We start from the raw sequence: 19,499 nt of genomic DNA on the forward strand, positions 1-19,499 counted from the left end.
TCCTAGGGAAGGTGGCAGTAGGTCACAGCAGCTGTGACCTGGTTCCCTGATTCCCATTCCACACCTCCATCCTGCTGGGGAAGGTGGTTGCAGAATGGAGCATGTTGTCAGCCTGAAGTTGCATAAGAGAGTTAAGGCCAGGAAGTAGAGTAGGTGTCCTCCAGCTGAGGCAGGAGGAGGAATTTTGGGGGGGTAGATGATCACAATGCTTCTGGAAGGTGGCCAGGGTGCACCAGTATTGGCAAGAAGTGTTCGAGATGGCTCTGACTTGGGAAGAGAAGTTGTGCTGTCACTGATGGGAATCGTGCTTCCCACACAAGGTGGTGGGATTCTGTGGCAACCACGAGGCCAGAACCACAGGCAATCCCCCACCTTGAGCTTGGGGGTGGCAGTGGGGACATGCCCATGTAGCATGAAGCTGGAGCCAACCTCGGAGTGTGGCAGCAAACGGGATCTTGTGCTGGGACAGTCCCATGGAAAAGATGGAATGGAGAAGGCAGGGAACATCTATCACAGTACGGCTGGGAGCTACACAAGAGCATAAATGCAACATAAAGTGGAGCCAGGCTCGTTCCTGCTGTCCCCTGCTCCTCCCCACTGCCTGGAACGGGGCCAGGGCAGGATGAGGGCCAGGGCCAAGCCGTGGAGACACAGCTGATCACAGGGGACAGGAGCCTGTCCCCGCCGGCCAGACAAACAGACGAACAGGCAGGACCAAGGACGCGGCTGTCACTCAGCAGGAGACATGAGAGAGGCAGGCTGTGTCTGCGGGCAGGGGGAGCAGGGGGCAGCCCGGCCGGGTGCCAGGCAGGGGACAACAACAAAATGAAGTCCAGCGAGAGTCGCCGAGGAGCGGCGGGACACGGGGCGTCCTTTGGGGCCGGGACGGTCCTTGCGGGCGTTCTCTTGGTGCGCGTGGCCACCGTGCCCCCTCGTGGCAGCAGCACACAGCTCGTGGTCCCGGGCTGGCGTGGGCAGGGATGGAGATGGAGCAAGGAATGGAGGTGCTCGATGTGCCCTGGCAGGGTCACTTCATCCCACCTCGAGAAGTCCACTGGGGGTGCAGCACCCCAACCCCATCTCTGTTGATGCTGCCTGAGGCCACATGTGCTCCAGGTCCCCACCAAGCCTCTTCTGGCTGTCCCAAACCTCGCTCAGCTTGTAAAGGTGCCTCCAGCATCCTGCCACCCCCTCTCCTTCTCAGGGGTCACCTCTACTGGTCATAATTTTTGCAGAAAGCACTTGTGCTGTGGCCAAGCCAAGCACTTCAGGCGCCACTCAAGGGCAGCGTTTGTCTAGGGCCAGGCTGGGAATCCTAGAAATAACACCAAGGCTGAAAAAAAAAAAACCGTGGAAAAACCCAAACACATTCCCCTGCACCCTGCCTCAGTTTCCCCCAGCAAGCCCTCAGGAGTAACAATCCTGGGGCCGTCATATGTGCAATATCATTTTAGGTACCTGGAGTAGGTGCAGGGGGTCAAGAAGATGCTTTCTCAGCCCCTTCTCCTTCCTCCTGTGGCTCATTGTTGCCTATCATAACCTCTTTGTCCTATCTTTGCAGCCCCAAGTCAAGCACCCAGAAGGCAGGAAAGCCAGACTGTATCTTGAAGCACTTGTGGGACGCTTGCAGCTCTCAGTGTGGCATCTTGCTGCTTTCAGAACCTCTCAGGAAGATCTCAGACACTGCAAGCTGGGGCAGGCTGGCATGTCCAGCCTCATGGGAGAGGGACAACCCTGGGCAGAGATAGCCAGGAGGAAAAAGCTGCCCTGCCGGGTGGAGTTTTTCTTCATTCCTTGAAAGCCACAGACCTGCTGTGCGGGATTCAGGGCCGGAGCCAGCGCCAGGGCAGCGCCGAGGTGGAGCTGTCGTGATGGATGACATGACACCATTCCCAAATGCCTCTACCACAGGTGAGAGTGCCCAAAGCGCTGGCAGAGGGGGATCCTCAGAAATGGCACCCACTGTGAGAAGCCCATGTGTGGGGTTTAAGCTGTGTCTAGCATGGCATGAGCCACATGGGACAGGAGGTGGCAGGAGCATCTCCCAGGCTCCCATGGGGACAGGCAGATGCTGTCTTTGATGCATTTACAGGAACAGGCAGCTTGTCTTTGCCCAGCACAGATATTTCCGAGGCTTGCAGCTGGGGTATACATGGCTGCTGTGCCCTGGACCTGCTCTAGAGGAGAACAACCACGCTGCCTCTGAGCCATTTCTGGGTCTGGCTAAACCCCCCAGGAGAGGTTTGTAAAGGAGAGGTGAAGTGAGACAATTTTACTGTGCTGTGGCCTTGTGCTCGAGCCACTGCTCTTGTCCTTGAGCATGCAGCCTTGAGCCTGGCAGCAGTCCTTGCTCCTTCTGGAAAAGTTCCCCAGCTGTCCCGGTATAGAGGGGATCATGCTGTTCCCAGAGGAACAATGATTCCTACAAGCCACAGGCTGGCTGAGTGCTTGCCCCAGGCAGCAGGGTTGGGGATGCAGGAGAAGGGATAGTGGCTTGGCCAGGGAGGAAGTACCACATCATACTGGCCTCTCAGATCCAGGAACAAGAGATGCTGACAGCATATCAGATCATTTTATTGCCACAGTGGCTGTGGGCCAGACCCAGTTCCCAGAGGGTATCTGAGCCCAGCCCCATGACCCCTCTAATACTGTTGAGAAGATGAACCTCGAGCCTCCAAGCACGAGTGCTGAGCATCCTCCATCCCAGTCGCCATGGAGCAGCTCTGGGGCATCGCTCCCATCCTGCTGCCTGCACCTCTGGAAGCTGGAGGCCAGCAGGGCAAAGTGAGGCGAGGCCAAAGGTGCGGAGCGTGCTTTTCCTGGAACCACAGGGGCTGCCACCACGTCCTGCCCTGGGGCTGCTGGCAGTGGGGAGCAGCAAGAGCCCCCTCAAACCTCCATGCCAGGCGCCTGCCCCAGGCCCAGCGCCTGCACCAGCTCGTCGCTGAGCCCGCTCTTCAGCGTCCGCCGCACTGCGGGAAGGGGAGAGCGTGGCCCTGGCAGCACAAGCTGCGCTGGGTGCCAGAGTCCCCACACAGGGGGCCTGCTCAGCCAGGGCCAGGGCATGGGCTGGTATCAGGGTACATCATGGTGGCACACCCATGACGAGAGGGGGACAAGACATGGGGACAGAGCACAGAGACATGGAGATGAACAGAAGACAGTGACAGGGACAGAGATGAGAGGGAGTATGGGGATTAGGCAGAGCCTGGGAAGAGAGATGGGACAGGGCATGGCAAGAGAGACAAAGAGATGGGAAAGGGTAAGGGGACAGGGACGCAGAGCTGGGAAAAAGCATCTGAGCAGGGACATGGAGATGGGACAGTGTGGAACAGAGATGGAACAGGGCACAAGGACACAAGGATGGCACTTACAGGACTTCCTGTTGACACGGGACCTCCTGCGCTCCTTGTTGGGGCAGGGTCGGGGGTTGGGATTGTGAGTCACTGATTTCACCAGCTGGTCCATGATTTCATCTGAAGCATCATCGGGTGAGCTGGGAACATCCTCCTGGGCTGGAGAGCTCTGGGTTGGGGTGCCATGTCCTGTTCCTGCATGGGGACAAAAAGGATGCTGGCACCAGCTGTTCCCAGCCGGCTGGGCACGTCTTGAGTTCCTCTGCCATCCTGCTCCTACCCTGGCTGGCTCGGCTGCGGCGGGCAGGGATGTCTGTGGGGGAGGTCAGCAAAATCTTCATGCTCTCGTGACCCGCTTCCATCTGCTCCTTGGGGCTGCTGGACACCATGGCAGGTGGCAGAACTGCCTCAGCAATGCCAGAGAACTTCTCAGTCTGCAGCGGAAGGAGATGTTGGTGCTGGGGACACGGGGAGCGTCACCTGCTGGTGGCGCCCAGCCAGTGTCCCCGTACCTCGGTGATGAGCCGTCCCCGGGTTTTGCTGCGCTCGCGGTGGGCGGCGCGTTTCTTCTGCTGCAGCAGGACGCGCTCCCGGCAGGTGCGGTACTCCAGGGCGAACTCCTGCAGCAGTTTGCAGATGGACGTCACCTTCACTTCCCGCGCCACGCTCGCTGGGTACCCCAGGTACAGCAGGAAGGAGTGAAACCTACAGGAACATCAGTCACGGAGAGCCACCAACAGGACTGCAAGGTTCCTGCTGCGTCCCCAAGCCACCAACCTGTTGAGGACACGCCTGTGCACCACCTTCAGGACGATGATGCGCTGGGTGCTGTCCTTGAGGAATTCTGTCAGCTTCGTCTTCAGCACTGGCTTGGTCTCATGCTTGGCAATCACCTTCAGGTTGTGCCAGGAGGCCCTGCACCTCCGCTCCAGCTGCACCAGGCTGTTGGCCAGCTCTTCAAAGTCAATCTGGAAGAGTGAGATGTCAGTCCACGGCCATGCTGGTGTAGCTGGGCAGCCGCAGGACCCACAGCCTCCCCTTGCCCAGGTGTCACCTGCCTTGCCTCACCTTGGCGGAGCGGGTGATGGAGGCAATTTCTGAGTAGAGGTCAGTGGTTTCTGGGAACTTCTCTACCACCATCTGGCAGAGATGGTAGAGCAGGGACTGCCGGTGCACTGTGTCCTTCACTTCCGAGACCTTCTCCAAGTAGCTGAGCTCGAAGCCTCTGCTCTGAAACCCAATGGACTCAGCAGGGACTCCCCTCCCTACCCCAGCAGACTTCCAGCCTGCAGATCCACTGGGTCCCCACCAGTACCTCCCAGCTCCCCACAGACCCTTCTGGGTACCCACACACCATGGCTAGTCCTCGCCCTGCTCCTCACCTGGGAACCATTCAAGAAGTTGCCCGTGGCCAGCAGTGTGGCCAAGATGCACTTGAATGTGTGATTTCTGGCCAGCTGCTCCATGCCTACCTTCAGATCAAAGAGTGGCTCTGCGATCTCCTGGGTGAGGGGAGAAGCAGGTGAGATCCCTTGGCCACTCTCTCCCTTGGGAGCTTCAGCATTCACCCATGAGGACAACCACCTCCTAATCAATCCAAGCCCATGCTTGCCTTGGGGATCTGCAGCCCATCCCAAGCCATCTTGGGGCACCTCCCATGTTTGGATATGACAGGTGCTCACCAGAAACATGCTTGGCTCAGTGCTTAGCACTGCTGGGGTGTCAGCAGTGGGAGGGTGGAGGGCAGATGTGATACATGGCTCTGTACCTGCTCCAGGCTCTCATAGTCCAGCTTGAAGGCCCAGAGCTGAAGCCTGGCCGTGAGGTCACTGATAGAAGACAGGGAGAGCAGGAACTGCTCTGCAGAGCCCAAAGGCACATCAGGATTGGCCAACTGGGCCTCCTGGATCTTCTGTTTTTCCTCCTCAGTTGGGACCATGGTTAGGATTTTCTGGAGCGGGGAAAGAGGGATATGTTAGACTCAGGATGTGTCACCCCAGGCATCATGGCATGGACACCTCAAAGCCTGGGGAAATGACCTACTGAGGACCTCAGAGGAGCTGAGCCTGCTTCTCTTGTGCTCACCTCAATCCCTTCCTTACTGACTGCAAATTCATCAAAGTTGAGCACGGCTGTCTTGATTATATGGATGGGAGGCAGCACAGTGAGGCCAATGTTGATGGCATTGCTCCTCTTAGGGTCCAACACCACCACCACCTTCTTCCCATCAATGGCTTTCTGCAAAGAGGACAGAATGCATGGGGACAGCCAGGCAAAGGGCTCACCTTCATGAACTTATGAACATGGGGAACCAAACACAGACCAGGCAGTGAGCCAAACCAAATCTGTGCATGGCCCATAACCATCCCCAGTGAGCCTCCAGGCTTCTGGTGCCCATCCTTGACATAGGGAATGGGTAACAGGGTCACCAGAGGAACCCACAGCCTTCCTCCCACCCCTCAAGTCCCCTTGGCTAATGGTGCCCAGCGGTACCTTTGAGGTTGGCGCTTCCTTTGACCGTGACTCAAAGAGATGCTCCAGTTTGGTAGTATTGACTTCGACATTCTGCAGGGATGCCCAAAGTGTCCCCTGGCCAAACCTGCCAGGCTCCACAGTGCCATCCAGCTGCTTCAGCTCCTTCCAGAAGAGCTTCACTGTCCTCTTCTTCTTGGCCTGGGAGGGGCCATCTGTTGTTGAGGGACCTGGCAGCCCTGGTGGGGGTAGGCAGCCGGGGACTGCAGGAGGTGGAGGTGGTGGTAGTGGGCAACCAGGGAGTTCAGGAGGTGGAGGTGGTGGTGGTGGGCAACCAGGAAGTTCAGGAGGTGGAGGTGGTGGTGGTGGGCAACCAGGGAGTGCAGGAGGTGGAGGGGGAGCCATGAATGTTCCAGCACTCATTGCTTCAATGCCAGGATGGAGGAAAGACCCGTTGGTCATTGGCCCTGTGTCCAGGATGTCAAAGTCTTCTTCTTCTCCCAAATCAGTGAAGTCCAGGTCCTTGATCTTCAGCTGCACGGGGATGGTCTCCAGGCGCTCCCATGTCAGCTCTGTGTCCTTTTTGATGGGCATCATCCCGGTGTTCTCCAGCTTCTGCGTGTGGGCCTCATCATCTATGCTGGACATGGCACGTACCAGCTTGGCATGGGCACTGGCTACTGGCCCATCTGGAGCCCTGCCACAGAGCCGGGGACTCTCCTGCTCCTGGCTGCTACTTCCCTTGGTGTCCATCTCCACCTCACCCTGGGTCTGGGGGGATAAAGGTCTTTCATGGAACATCTTCTCCCTCCCCGACTCCGAGGAGCCCTTGGCATAGAGCATGTCCAGCATAAACTTGGTGTCAGAGGAGATGGTGCTGCAGGAGTCAGTGATGTCAGATCGAGCCAAACGAGACCCTGCAGGGAAAGAGGGAGAAGCTGGGACAATCTGCTTGGAGGGGGCAGGTGGTGCTGGGCTCAGTGTAGAGTTGGAGTCCTGCTCTGCAGTGGGGTGTGCTCAGATGCTGGCATTTGGAGCAAGGAGGTACCACCAGCTCCTCCAAGGCTCTGTGTGTCACAGATACAGGCATGGGATGGGGACTGAGGGGCCACTACTCCCCACCCCAGGGACCCAGACGAGTTGGGAGCACACACCCTGGCAGCACCTACTTATGCTGGGTGCCTCCATCCCGGAATCAGAGGTGCCATGGTCTCTTTCCCATGCAAGAGCAGTAGGATGCTCCAGTGTAGTATCACTGAGGACATCAAGGCGTCCCTTGGCCATGGAAGAGATCTTCTCCTTCTGGGCTGCAGCCAGGTTCTCCAAAAAGCGAGCTCTGCAAGATGGGGTGGATGTTGGCCAAAAGCAAAGCAGGGATGGGGACAATAGGGACAACCAGCAAACCACACCACACCACACTGCACAGCCAGTCCCACAGCACAGAAATCCCCTACACTGGTCACACCACATCGCAGACACCAAGGATTCAACCTCCTCTGAGCCCTGCAGAGAGAGGTGATGGCCCCACGGCTGTGCCAACAGGGTGCTGCTGTCACCAGTTGGTCCCAACAGACCTGGTGCTCACTGCAACCCTCATCCAAAAGCTGCAAAACCCAGGAGGGCACCAAGGCAGAGACCTGAGGGCATGCTCCTGCTCCTCAGGCCCTGTGTGGCCAGAGCCCAGATACCTCCAGCCGGGCACCAGTCCAAGGAAGCGCATGCCTGGAGACACACGCATGCCTCTACTTACTCAAACTTCTTCAAAATAGGCTTGTCCCCATGCAAGGAGGGGGCATCCTCCCGCCTGAGGGAAAACAGGGGTTAGCCCCCACTGCTGGCGGTCCCCTGGGGCTCGTGTCTCCTGCACACACCCACCTGGCAGCCCTCCAGCATGGAACCCTTGCCCCGTGGCCCCAGGAGAGCCCTGGCAAGTCCCTTCCAGCCCAGGCACCACGTGGCATCAGGTGCTGGAGAGATGGGACATCGTCCATCATATGGAGCGGGCTGTGCCACCCCCAGCAAGAACACCTCACCCCAAAGCAAGGATCAGAGGGTGCCACATCCTGTGGGGTGATGGGGGAGTGGGTAGGGGTCCCACAGGTAGGACTTGAAGGGGAGAGGCAAGGGATGGAGGCAGCAAGGTGAGTGCAAGTGCCTGCTCCCCCAGAGCATCATAGGACATGGCAAGGGAGAATTAATAGGACATTAAGCTGAAAGAGAGTAGGTTTATATTGGATATTAGGAAGAAATTCTTCCCTGTGAGGGTGGTGAGACACTGGCATGGGTTGTCCAGAGAAGCTGTGGATGCCCCATCCCTGTAAGACTAGACTGGATGCTTGGAGCAACCTGGTCTAGTGGAAGCATTGGAACTAGATGCTTTTTAAGGTCCCTTTCAACCCAAACTATTCTGGGGTCCTATGACCATGCTGGGAGGGAGCACGCACGTGCAGAGCCAGGCACTTACCAGACAGGGGCAGTTTGGTGCAGCCTGCAAAAGGAAAGACAGAAAGAGTGGGCAGAGGAGAGGACAAGCGTGGGCAGAGAGGAGAATGAGGAGGAGCTGGAGCAGAGCTGTGCATGCCCAAAGGATGCCTTGGAGCCCCTGGCTGGACCCTTTGAGACCTGCTGCTCCCCCATACATCTGTCCAGCCCCAGTGCCCTCCCAGACTGCTTCCCCCTGGGGAAAGGCAGAGTGTGCCCTGAGATGAACACACCCCATGCTTCTGGGAGCCCACCCTGCTGCCCTGGGGGACCCCCATGCCCCCAGCCCCTCCTGGCTCCTTACTTGTAGACGCTGCGCTCTCCTGGGCCCGGGGGCTGCTCCTTCTCCGCCGGGGGGGAGGCCAGGGCCAGCCGCACACTGGACGTGCTGTTGTAGATGCTGGTGGGACAGGGTCTGGAAGAAGTTGACAGGGACTGAGAGCAGGTCCCACAGGACTGCTCTCCACCCTGACACCAGCAATGGATGCAAGTGCTGCTTATGCAGCATCTTGGTGTGTTCACCATCCCACGAGCATCCCCACCACAGACCACCTCCAGCTGCACTTACTCTGCTGGGCAGCTTGGTGCAGGGATAGGCAGGGTGTCCTCAGCTGGGGGCTCCTTTGGAGTGCCAGGAGACTCCAGCAGTGGCTGGGCATCAGCACTGGGATCCTGAGAGCCACCCTGGGATCGCCGCCCACGCCGGCCCTCATCCGTCCTCCTGCGCTCTTTGCGTCCCCCTGAGGGCGGCTCTTCCACGTCATCCTCCAGCTTGAGAGCACTCTGTGGAGGGACCAGGGGCATGGCACCGGGCACAGCAGCATCCCTGCCACTCCATGCACTCACCCTCCCTGCTGGAGGCGGGTGGCACATGGCCAGACCCTGCTGGAGCCCTGCTCACCTCGTAGAGTGTGAACTGCTGCTTCAAGTCGAGGTCGGTGCCCTTGCTGCCCAGGTACTGCTGCACCACCCGCTCCATGCCCTGCTGCTCCAGGCAGTCGGTCACGTCGTAGAAGGTGTCCTGGTCTGGGAGAGCTGCCAGTGTCTGGGCAGAATCAGAGGGATGCTGCTGGCACTGGGGTGGCCCGCACTGAGCCCCAGCAGTGTGGCACCACCGGGACACCCCCACAGACCTTGTTGATCAGTGTCATGGTGAACACCAGCAGCTCGGTGTCAGCCCCGTTGCGCTGCTCCAGGATGGCCATTAAGTTGGACCACGGACAGGCTCCTGGGAAAAGGGGCATGAAGAGGTGACATGCAGGCCAGGAGGGGACACTGTCCCCCAGCAGGGACCTCGCAGGAAGCTGGAACTGCACTCACCCCTGGCCTGGTCCACGGCGTTGACGGCGCGGATGAGCAGCAAGGCGTTGGGCTCTGTGTACTCCACAAACACCAGGAGCAGCTTCAGTGCCGTCTTCACCACCAGGCGAAACTGGGACGAGGGATGGCAGTGGGACAGCAGCACTGACAGGGGCCTGCCAGCGTCTGCTGGGGCACTGTGGGGTGGCTGTACCCATGCCCCAGGACTGGGAGCTTTGCTGTGGGGCCAGGGACCTGCAGCTGTGAGGCTGATGGCCAAGAGGCACTGGGAAGGGACCTGGAGCAGGAGTGTCTTACTCAAGCTCTGTGCCTGGGAATGTGGTCACATGAGAACAGGGAGGTCTGCAGATCCCGGGTGGCTTCCAGAAGGCTGGGAGCAGGACCCGACACAAGCAATGGTACCAGGGTACCAAGCCCAGAGGCAGAAAGTGAAGTACATCCTCTGAGGGATGGTTCAAGGGGACAGCCACAAGCAGGGAAGGGAAGGGAAGGGGGTGCAGTGGAGGGCACAGGCAGCCCCCCAAGAGCAACAGGCACTCACTGGGCTTCCTGACAGCGTGTACAGCCACTGGACAGTCTCGTTGTGGTTGATGACACCTTGCATTCCATCCACGAAGAGCATGATCTGGCTCAAGGCTGCAAGGCAGAGAGTGGGCAGGCCGATGGCGCAGCAGGCAGGGGCTGGGAATTCCCATCCCTGCACAGCATCGTTGCAGCAAGGGCAATGTCTGGCTGCTGGGAAGGCAGAGCAGCCCTAGTGGACTTTCTGACTCGCCTGCCCTGAGTGCCAGCCTCCCTCTCTCGGGACAAGCACAGAATCCTGGAATGCTCTGGGTTGGAAGGGACCTTTAAGACCCATCCCAACTCCCCTGCCACAGGCAGGGACACCTTCCATTAAACCAGGTTGCATATAAGACCCATCCAGCCTGGCCTTGAACACTTCCAGGGATGGGGCATCCACAGCTTCTTTAGGTCACCTGCTCTGCATCCACAGAGGTGCCCAAATACCAACCCCGGAGGATGTAATTCTGGTAGTTCTGGTCAGCCTCTGCCCCCACTTTGATCAGGCACGTCAACCCCTCCAGGTTCACAAACTCTGGCACCAGGTCCTTGTCCTCCTGTGGGGAGAAGGCCAAGTGTTACCACAGTGTGGGTGGGCAGCCAGCCCTGGGGGAGCCCCTGTCCCCCACCACACCAGCATCACCTCACCTGGAAGAGCTGCTTCAGGGAGAAGAGGGACCTCCGCAGCTCAGGCCCCTGTGAGTTGTACAGCTTCTCTGGGAGAAAAGGAGACATGTGGTGTGAGTGGCTCACTACTGAACTGGGGATCCCAAATGCTCTCAGCTTCCTGAGAAAGCCCCTCATCCTGACCCTGATCCCTGTGCCATCACCCCAGCATTGCCCCGGCTGTGGGACACACTGGCTGGAAGCAGCTGCTGTACCACAACTACACATTCAGCCCTCCCACTTTCCTATTTCCTTTTTTGTGTCCTCTTTTTCTGACCAGCAATGACACAAATATCCCCTTTGGTTTCCTGTGCAGAACCTAAACAGGAACACAGGCAGGAGGCTGAGCTACTTTTAGCCATCCCTCCCTGGGCACAGCCATGCCATGGTTCCAGAGTTCTCAGCAGCTCCAGGGCTTGGGAAAAACCACAGGATGGGGATAGGAAGGCCAGTAGTGTGACACAGGTTGCTCAGGGACAGGACTGTCACTGGGGTGGAGACTGTGTGCTTATGGGGGTGGTGCCTGCAGGCAGGAGCCAGCGTGGAGCAGCCAGGAAGGCTCCATGAAGACACCAAAGCCTTTGGGAGCCAGCATTTCCCACATGCAAAAACTGAGTTAGCCACGCATCCCAACTTATTTGGGTCGGCCTCACAGCTGCAACAAGCCAAAAACAAGATGTCCAAGTAGTCCTCCAGATATGCCCTGTAAAACACAGTGTCCTGGCAGCCTCCTCCGCTCGCTTATCAGCTTGTCAGGGAGCTGAGAGGGAAGGCAGAGCTGCTGGGAGGAACAGCAGAAGAGCTCAGGGCTCAGACAGAGCCTGGGAACTGCTGGCAAAGAGCAAGACCCTGACCCTGGGCTTCCTGCCCCTTCCTGCATAGTTCAGCTGCAGCCCTGCACAGTCAGCTGATGCCCTTCTGGCATCACTCTGCTCAATGCTTGTTTTTCCCCTGCCAAAGACAAAAAAAAGGCTTGAATCTCCCGAATATTTTGTAGGACCTCAGAGCAGGCTGCCTGAACCATGGCAGCACTTTCTGCTGCGCAAGAACCCTTTGTTTATGTCTTCACAGCTATATTTAGAGCTTGCCTGAATGACCCAGAATAACTGCGGTGGGTGGTGGACTCCCAGCCCAAGAGGCAAAAGTCCTGATCTCTGAGGATGGAGGGGATTAACCCAGCGGGTACCCCGTGTCTCCTGATCTCTGGGAGGGGTTATGGGGTGGAAGCAGCCCTCTCCATCACAAAAACCCTGGCCAAAATTCACTGCAGAGGCAGACCTCCACCCCCCAGGGCAGTGGAGCTGCTGGACCAGGCTGGAGAAGGGAGCAGCCCCGACTCACCGATGATGGCGTGGACTCGGACGGAGAGCTGCGTGCGCAGGATCAGGGTCGGCCGTCTCCCCTTCCTAAGGTGGGGGAAAATGTGCTGTGAGTGCCTGCAGTGGGAGCTCCACAGCTCCTTGCCCATGGTGTACACACACGTGGGGTCCCTGTGTCCCCATGGGCCTCAGGTACCTCATGTGCCCTACCTGACCTCCTCATAGAAACCCTCCAGATCATCCTTCTGTTCCAGCAGGGATAAGTCAAGGTCCAGGTAGTGTCCAGAGGGCGAGACCTGCAGCGTGCAGTCCTCCAGCTGGGGATGCAGACAGCGAGGCTGAGTGCCCATGCCCACCACACCCCCACAGGCTCCCAGAGCATTCCCAGGCCACCCTCCTGCCCACACTGGCAGACACATCCTGGAGTGAGGTGGCATGTCCCACCTGTCCCCAGTCACTGGCTCTGCAGGGAGACGCCCGAGCACCTCCTGCCTCAGCCTGTGGCAGCAGCTCTCTGGCCACAGAGAGAAACACACAACTTTCCCAGGCATCGCCTGAGAAAGGCTGTGAGATCAGAGAAAAGAATGAGAAACAATTCTTATCTTCACTTGCTGCACCTGTTGTTGTGAACACATAGAATGTGTTATAGAGATTTGTTTACCAAAAGGTGGTTTCTTAATTAGAAATGGTGATAGTGTTTGGATTCAGGACTAATTAAGTCTACCTATATCGTAACTATCCATAAAAGCAATGGTTACTTAATAAGAAGAGAGATTGATCAACCTTCTGTGAATCATGGAGTCAATGATAATTATTACCTGGGCAAGGGCCTGTCACAACAACATCAGCCTGGTGCTGGTTGTGGAGAAACACGGAGCCCCAGGCTGGAAGAGGCTGAGTGAGGGCAGCCCTGCCAGCATTGAGCTCCTCAGCAATCCCTGGGTGGGACCCATGGCAAGAGGTTGATTGACTCCCTGGGGCTCCCTTTAGTCAGCAGGGGCTCAGCAGGATCTGCCTCCTCCCAGGCTGGCAAATTGCCCCCCCCTGCAGGGACTGGGTCTGAGGGAAGTGTTGGGCACCCAGCCCAGCCAGGGACCCCCCAAAGCAGTGCAAATCCCTGGGATGTGCCCTGGCTGACACACCCTCTGACTCAGCCCAGAGCCACGTGGCATCTTCCATCAGAATTCCAGTAAGCACAGCCCTGAGATGAGGCTGGGGCAAGGGGCACCTTCCCACAAAATCCGTGCACAGCACCCATGGTGCACAGCCAGTGGGCACTGCACCCACAGCGTCCATGAGTACCCTGGAGCCAGCAGCACCCCACAGCACCCAGGCAATTCTGGGACACAGCAACTCACCCTCGAGGCATGAGCAGAAGCAGAGGGAGGGCAGTGCCAGCACCCTGCCTCCCCTGCACGCTGGATCTGTTCCCAAACCACTTGCAACTCCCCTGCCCCACCCTCTCCCTGCTCATCCCACCTCTGAGGAACCCATCTGCAGGGCAGGAACGGAGGACTGGGATAAAACCCCAGTATTAAAGCTGCTCATGGTGCAAACAAGAGCAGGCAGTGCAAGCAGCAATAGGGGAGAGAAATGGGGATCCATCAGCCAGCTAAAACCCCACCTCAATTTCAGCACCAAATTGCAAAAGCTCCAAGCACAGTCCTGTGGCTGAGGAGCTCAGATGGGAACAGTCACAGCTTCTCTGCCTTTCCCATCAATGCCTTTCCCCACTGTGGCCCTGGAGATCCCACAGCACCTCTGGGTAAGGCTCCAGCATCTCACTGGGATTCCTTTCCATGGCATTCCCATCTCCTTGCATGGCAGCATTGTGCACAGGCTCACACATATGAATTCACTCTGAGTGTGACGTTAATACCAGAGGGTAAAGTCAAATGACACATGCATGAAGTAATTAATAGGGGCAATTTGGCAGGGCACTGTTGTTGGGTTGGATGTTGATGTGTCCCACTCCACCTCCTGTGGCCACTGGCCATGCCAGCCAGCCATGGCAACGTGCAGCAAACACAGGCTGCTGGCACTGGGCAGGTGCTCCTGGCTGCCAGCTCTGCCTTCACAGCACGGGTCTCCAACACTGACCCCACACAGGGTTTGCTCAGGGGAATGCTTCAATTCCTCCACTGGGACAGGCTGTCCTGCATCAACCTGGACATCCCTGCACGCACCCAGCCAATTCCTGCATCCTCCTGGGCATCCTCCCAGACATCTTTGCATCCTCCTGGGCACCCCTCCACCTGTCCAGCATCCTGGGCATCCCCTCAGGCATCCCTGCATCCACCCACTCTGGCACTCTAGGCTGGCAAAGAGCAAATGACCCCAGTACAAAAGCCTTGCCTTCTCTGGGCTGCCACAGCCCCAGCAAGCCAGAGTTAACATCCCCAGCTCCTCTGGGGCTGGTGACATGTCCCAGCTGGCGGGGGGAGGCCAAGCCCCTGGGACCTGACCCCATCTATTTCCCGTGTGAGCTTGGCAGTGTTTCCCACCAGGGATGCTCCAAGCACTGGGCCCTGGCTTGGCTCTGGCCTCCCTGGGGATGGAGAGAGGCTGTCCCAGGCTCCTGCAGCCCTGCCAAAAATCCTGGGCAGCACTTCCATGTCAGGGAGCAGCAACTGCCCCAGGGCCAGGGGCTGTTCAGACAAGGGGTTTACACCCTGTAGGATCAAGCTGGGATCCCAGTGTCATGCTGCTGGGAGCAGCAAGTTGGGGTCACAGGTCACTGGCAGCTCCCAGTGCAGGGTGGCTCTGATTGATCTGTCTCCTGCCTGGTAAACCATTACAAAATGAGCCAGATTTTGAGGGCAAAGCAGAGCTGGGAGAGGAGAGTGTCCCACACTCACACACCCAGCCTGTGGCTCCTGGGAGTCCCAGCCACCCTGCAGCAGGATGGATGGGTGGATGGATGGATGGATGGATGGATGGATGGATGGATGGATGGATGGATATCCTTCACCCACTCACAGGGAGGTTCTGGGGTCTCGCTGAGGACACAATGCTGGTGCCAGCCCTGATGTGGAACAAGGACCCACGACCTGGAAAAGGTTTCTGTCTGTGTTGAATGCTCCACCCCTGGAAGTGTTCAAGGCCAGGCTGGATGGGACTTGGAACAAGAGCTCTAAAGGAAGGTGTTGCTGCTCATGGCAGTGGGGTGGAATAAGATGATCCCTTTAAGGTCCCTTCAAACCCAAACCATTCCAGGATTCAATGGGGATGTAATGGAAACCCCCTCACCTCCAACATGGAGACATTGTCCAGGCACAGACAAACTCACACCACCCACCACAGCATCACATTTTCCTGCTCACTCCTATCACAGCACCCCCACATGGGAGGATGCTCCAAGGCCAGGCAGCAAATACTCTCTTTATCTGCCAGCAAAGGAAACACTTTTACCCCCTTTCTAACACTTTCTTTTTTCAGTAACCACAATTTCCCAACATTGCTGCAGCTGTTCTAGAAAGCCTGTGGGGAAATTACAGTAAAAATATATTATTTAAATATACTAGGCAGCAGTTAAACACGAGGCACTGACAGGTCAGAAAGCCCTGGCATCACCAGCTGCTGCTCATCCTCCCAAAACACACAGGGGCTGATGGTTTACAGAGTTACACCAGCCACAGGACCCACCCCAACCCCAGCCAAGCGCATTCACCACAATTTAGTTGCAGGGCTAAGAGAGGTGTCCACTGCCAGGGCACCCAGGTGCTTGTCCACTTCTGCATGATGGATGGCAGCAGATGGATGAGAACACTGCCACTGCCTTATGGGGGCAGGAAATAATATCCAAGCCAGGAGGGATCTCTGGAGGTCACCCAGAGTCAGCCCAGAAGTGCAAACCTGCTTCCCTCTGGAAGCTCCTCCGGGGCTCAGTGCTCATCAGCAGAGCTGTGGCAGTGGGAGGACCCCAGTCCTAGGCAGCAGTTGGTGTCCTGGAAAAGCCACGGCATGAATGCCTGGCTGCAGCTCCCTTCCAGGGATCCATGCAAGGAATGGATCCTTGTTGGGATGCTGTGTTGGGAGCTGGGGAGTGCTGGGGGCCGCTGAGCACCAACACTCAGTGCTGCTGACGACCCCTCCTCACTGCTTTTGTGCAGTCCAGGGGTGAAGTGGGGCAAAGACTCACACCAAAGCCCTCCTCAAGCCTGTTAGGAAACAGAGGGCACCAGGGCCGTGGGATGGGGATTGCTCACTTCACACACAGAGACTGCCCCACCAGCACATCTACTGAGTACAAGAGCTCTCAGCAAGTTTATGGCACTGAGGCCAGTGAACTGTTTGCTCTTCCCAGATTTCCGGGGGAGGAAGGAGAATGTAAAACTCTAGCCTGATGAGTTTTGCAATTGTTTGGAAAAATCCCCAGATTCAGAGGCGAGATAGTGCTCAGGGGCATTTGGGGACTTAAAGGACAGCCAAAAAAACCTGCCCTGTCAAAACCTGCCTGCCGAGGTTCAGAGAATGGCCACGCCTTGCCCAAGCATCACCCAAGGGTACTAGAAAAATGCTGGAAAGCTGAGAAGATAGTATCAGCCCGGAGGCAAACAATGCAGCAGCAGCAAACAAAGCAGGAAGGTATTTCCAAGCACAAACACAGTTCCCGGAGAGCATGAAAAAGTCATCAGTGACAGATCGTGTTCAGGGAGAGGAAGCACCAAGGGTGTCATGGGGCAGGACAGGCTATTCAAGGCAGCGATGCTTGCACCAGAAACCTCTTGCTCATCATCTCTAATCTGTCCCCAGCACAGGGAGCTGCTTAGCTGGGCCCAGCAAGAGTAGGACTCAGCTGCTCTCCCATGGCAGCTCATCCCCTGGGTGCCTGCTGCTCAGTCTTCCTCCAGAGATGAGGGTGCCCCAGCCCAGCTCCCTCCTGGCTGCTGCATCCTCTTCCAGTGCTCTGCAGGTCCGGGCATGAGCCCAGCAGGACAAACCTGGCACCTGGCATTCCCAGATGATTTTTTTTTACAGCCAGTTCCTTGGGAAAAATCTGAGTGTTCATCTACTAATTTTAGGGTGGTGACTAATGGAGCTGAGTGCTACCTGGCACATAAAGTACCAGGGGAGGCTTTGGCTGGTCATACCAGGGGAACGATATCTGCATGGCTCCAAGAGTGCCAGCTCTGAATTTTGACTGAACTGAGTGGCCTGGGAGACTGATGTCACTCCACAGGCTGTGAATCCCGGTGTGGGAGGTTCCCAATGAGAACATTTGCTCATGCAAACCCCAGCCAGCATCCCAGCTTGTCAGGTGGGGCATTCTGCAGCCCCTGCTGCCTCAGTTGGTAAAGGCAGTATGGTTTATAACCTATATAATCCAGAAATCTGGTTTAAAAACCCAGAACAGGATCCAGGCTGTTCACCTGTGATTTCACCAAGGGTGAATGGGATGACACAGGGAAAAGATATCCAGAGCTTGGTTTAGGTAGAGAACAGAGCCTGAAATCCCAGGATCGACACACTTCTGGTGGGCACAGGACCTCCTTGCAACGCTCCCGCCCTCGGGAACGCAGTGTCCAGTGTCCCCTCCCCCTCCACTGCCCCGTGCCACCATGGCAGCACTCTGGGCTGGGGATCCCGTTACAGCCAGCTCCTGCCCAGGCTCCTGCACACGCCTGAAATTTGAGTTTGCTCCATTCGTCATGTCTCCAGGCTGTTTGTTCCCAAACAAACTCCCCTTAGTCACCACCTAAAAATCCCATGACGGCGACATGAGACGCTGCTTCTTTGCTCCAAGAAAAATGAAAAGGGGAATAAACGGGACGGGTTTTTTTTTTTTTTTTTTTTTTGATGCAGGCAAAGGTCTCGAAGTGATCACCTCTCCCCTGGAAGGTCAGCAAGCTTAGTGTCGGGCACATCGAGCTGAATTTCACCCTCCTGTTGCTCCATCTCTCCGCTCTAGCTCTGAGCGGAGCTCCCCCCAGCCAGCCGGGGTTCCTGCCTCCCTTCCCTGCACTCCCGGAGTGCTGCAGGACGGAGATGCTCAGCTATTGCCAAGCTCTGCTGGGTCCCGCGTTCCTAAAGAAGAAAACAAGCCTGTCCCCATCCTGAGAAGGATGCTCCGAGAGCATCACGCCCACAGCAGGTACACAGGGAGGGTGCCCTGTCTCCCCTTTTCCCTCCACTTCCCAGCCCGAGCCAGACTTGAGGACACACAAACAAGGCACGGTGCCTCGCTGCACATCCAGCCTCCTGCCTTCCTGCCAGCTGAAGGAAATTGCTCAGCATACATTTCCGTACTGCTCTCCGGTGACAAAGCTGCTGCCGGACCGCTGAGATGAGGGGCTGGTGACCCTCCGCCCCCACCATCACCTCCCCAAGCTCCAGGTGCGGCAGCAAGAAGCAACACTGGAAGCGTCCCAGGCGGAGCGGCGAGCTCCGCTCCCGGCTGCCGGCGTGGAAGTGCGAGGCCGGTGCGGAACACGCCGCCTGCCTCAGCCCCGACCACACGGGGATGGACGCGTGCCCTCATCCCGCTTCCCCCTGCCAGGGTTCCTGCCGCTCCGAGCGCCACATCCTCTTCCTCCCGCCGGCTCACACGCGGGGCGGCCGAGGCTGGCATCTCCCGCGGGCTCACACCGGGAGCGCTGCCGGGGACACTCCGTCCGATCCCTCGCCCTCCGGTCCCCTCCAGCCAGCGATCCCCACCCCGTGCCCCGCACGGCGCCCGCACGGGGCTTTCCCCGCCGCCCCGTCCCCGCTCACCGGCAGCGGGGCCCCGACCAGGCGGTGCAGCGCGGGCAGCTGCGCCCCCAGGGCCAGCGCCTCCTCCAGGGCGTAAACCGGGGCTCGCCGGGGCTCCGGGAAGCTGCCGAAGGCGAAGGGATCCCCGTCCTCCAGGTACTGCACCCGGCACGGCACCGTCGCCTCCGCCGCCTCCACCACCGCCATGGCCCCGCCGCCGCCGCGGCCCCGTGCGGCGCCGCGCCCGGGGCGGACACGGGCTGGGCCGGCCCCTTCGCCCTGCCCTGCCCCGGAGAGCCGCTCGCTGCTCGCTGCTCGGCGCGCCCTCCCGCGGGCCCGTCCGGGAAGGATGCTCCAGGCGCCGGGATGCTCCAGGCTCTGGGGGGCTCCACTGGAACGCTCCGGCATCAGGGGTGCTCCAGGATGGATGCGCCGCGTTGTGCGGGGCTCCGTCAGGGTGCCCCGGTATCGTGGATCTCCAGACCCCAGGCTGCTCCGGCGTCAGGGGTGCTCCAGGCACTGTGGGGCAGCACTGGGATGCTCCAGGATGCTCCAGGCCCCATGAGGTTCCGGGTGAGTCTGCTCACCCCAGGTGACCTGGAGCACGGATGGGCAGCTGGGCTCAATCTCC

The 19,499-nt window shown here is 58.2% G+C and overlaps 1 protein-coding gene across 4 annotated transcripts; it reads right to left on the reverse strand.

Annotated features, from left to right (window-relative positions):
• Positions 1-2,550: 2,550 nt before the first annotated feature.
• Positions 2,551-19,291, reverse strand: FHOD1 (formin homology 2 domain containing 1). Of its 4 annotated transcripts, XM_021541121.3 has the most exons (24): positions 18,890-19,291; positions 12,386-12,492; positions 12,198-12,262; positions 10,839-10,906; positions 10,642-10,747; positions 10,171-10,265; positions 9,630-9,741; positions 9,443-9,537; positions 9,211-9,354; positions 8,878-9,092; positions 8,614-8,724; positions 8,293-8,316; positions 7,579-7,632; positions 6,998-7,164; positions 5,850-6,745; positions 5,442-5,594; positions 5,125-5,307; positions 4,739-4,858; positions 4,425-4,586; positions 4,134-4,324; positions 3,869-4,061; positions 3,637-3,790; positions 3,375-3,551; positions 2,551-2,972 (listed from the first exon to the last, which is right to left on the reverse strand). In XM_021541121.3, the coding sequence occupies exons 1-24, from the start codon at positions 19,274-19,276 to the stop codon at positions 2,890-2,892; spliced, it is 4,062 nt and encodes a 1,353-aa protein (XP_021396796.3). In that variant the 5' UTR covers positions 19,277-19,291; the 3' UTR covers positions 2,551-2,889. The 4 variants fall into 4 exon arrangements, with proteins under 4 accessions (XP_021396796.3, XP_021396797.3, XP_021396794.3 ...); XM_021541119.4 differs by lacking the exon at positions 2,551-2,972 and having other exon boundaries at positions 3,001-3,551; XM_021541122.3 differs by lacking the exons at positions 7,579-7,632; positions 8,293-8,316.
• Positions 19,292-19,499: the final 208 nt, after the last annotated feature.

This window comes from Lonchura striata, chromosome 11 (assembly GCF_050655825.1).
Source record: "Lonchura striata isolate lonStrDom1 chromosome 11, ASM5065582v1, whole genome shotgun sequence".
In the NCBI taxonomy this organism is placed as follows: Eukaryota; Metazoa; Chordata; class Aves; order Passeriformes; family Estrildidae; genus Lonchura; species Lonchura striata.

What these genes read in the sequence shown, in the direction of transcription:
- FHOD1 (XM_021541119.4), bottom strand. Translation starts at nt 19,276, where the DNA reads ATGCCGGAGCGTTCCAGTGGAGCCCCCCAGAGCCTGGAGCATCCCGGC. An exon ending in GCACCAAGCTGCCCAGCAGA is followed by an intron (nt 8,725 to 8,877) that starts GTAAGTGCAGCT and finishes AACTTCTTCCAG; the next exon opens with ACCCTGTCCCACCAGCATCT. An exon ending in ACTATGAGAGCCTGGAGCAG is followed by an intron (nt 4,859 to 5,124) that starts GTACAGAGCCAT and finishes CCCCTCACCCAG; the next exon opens with GAGATCGCAGAGCCACTCTT.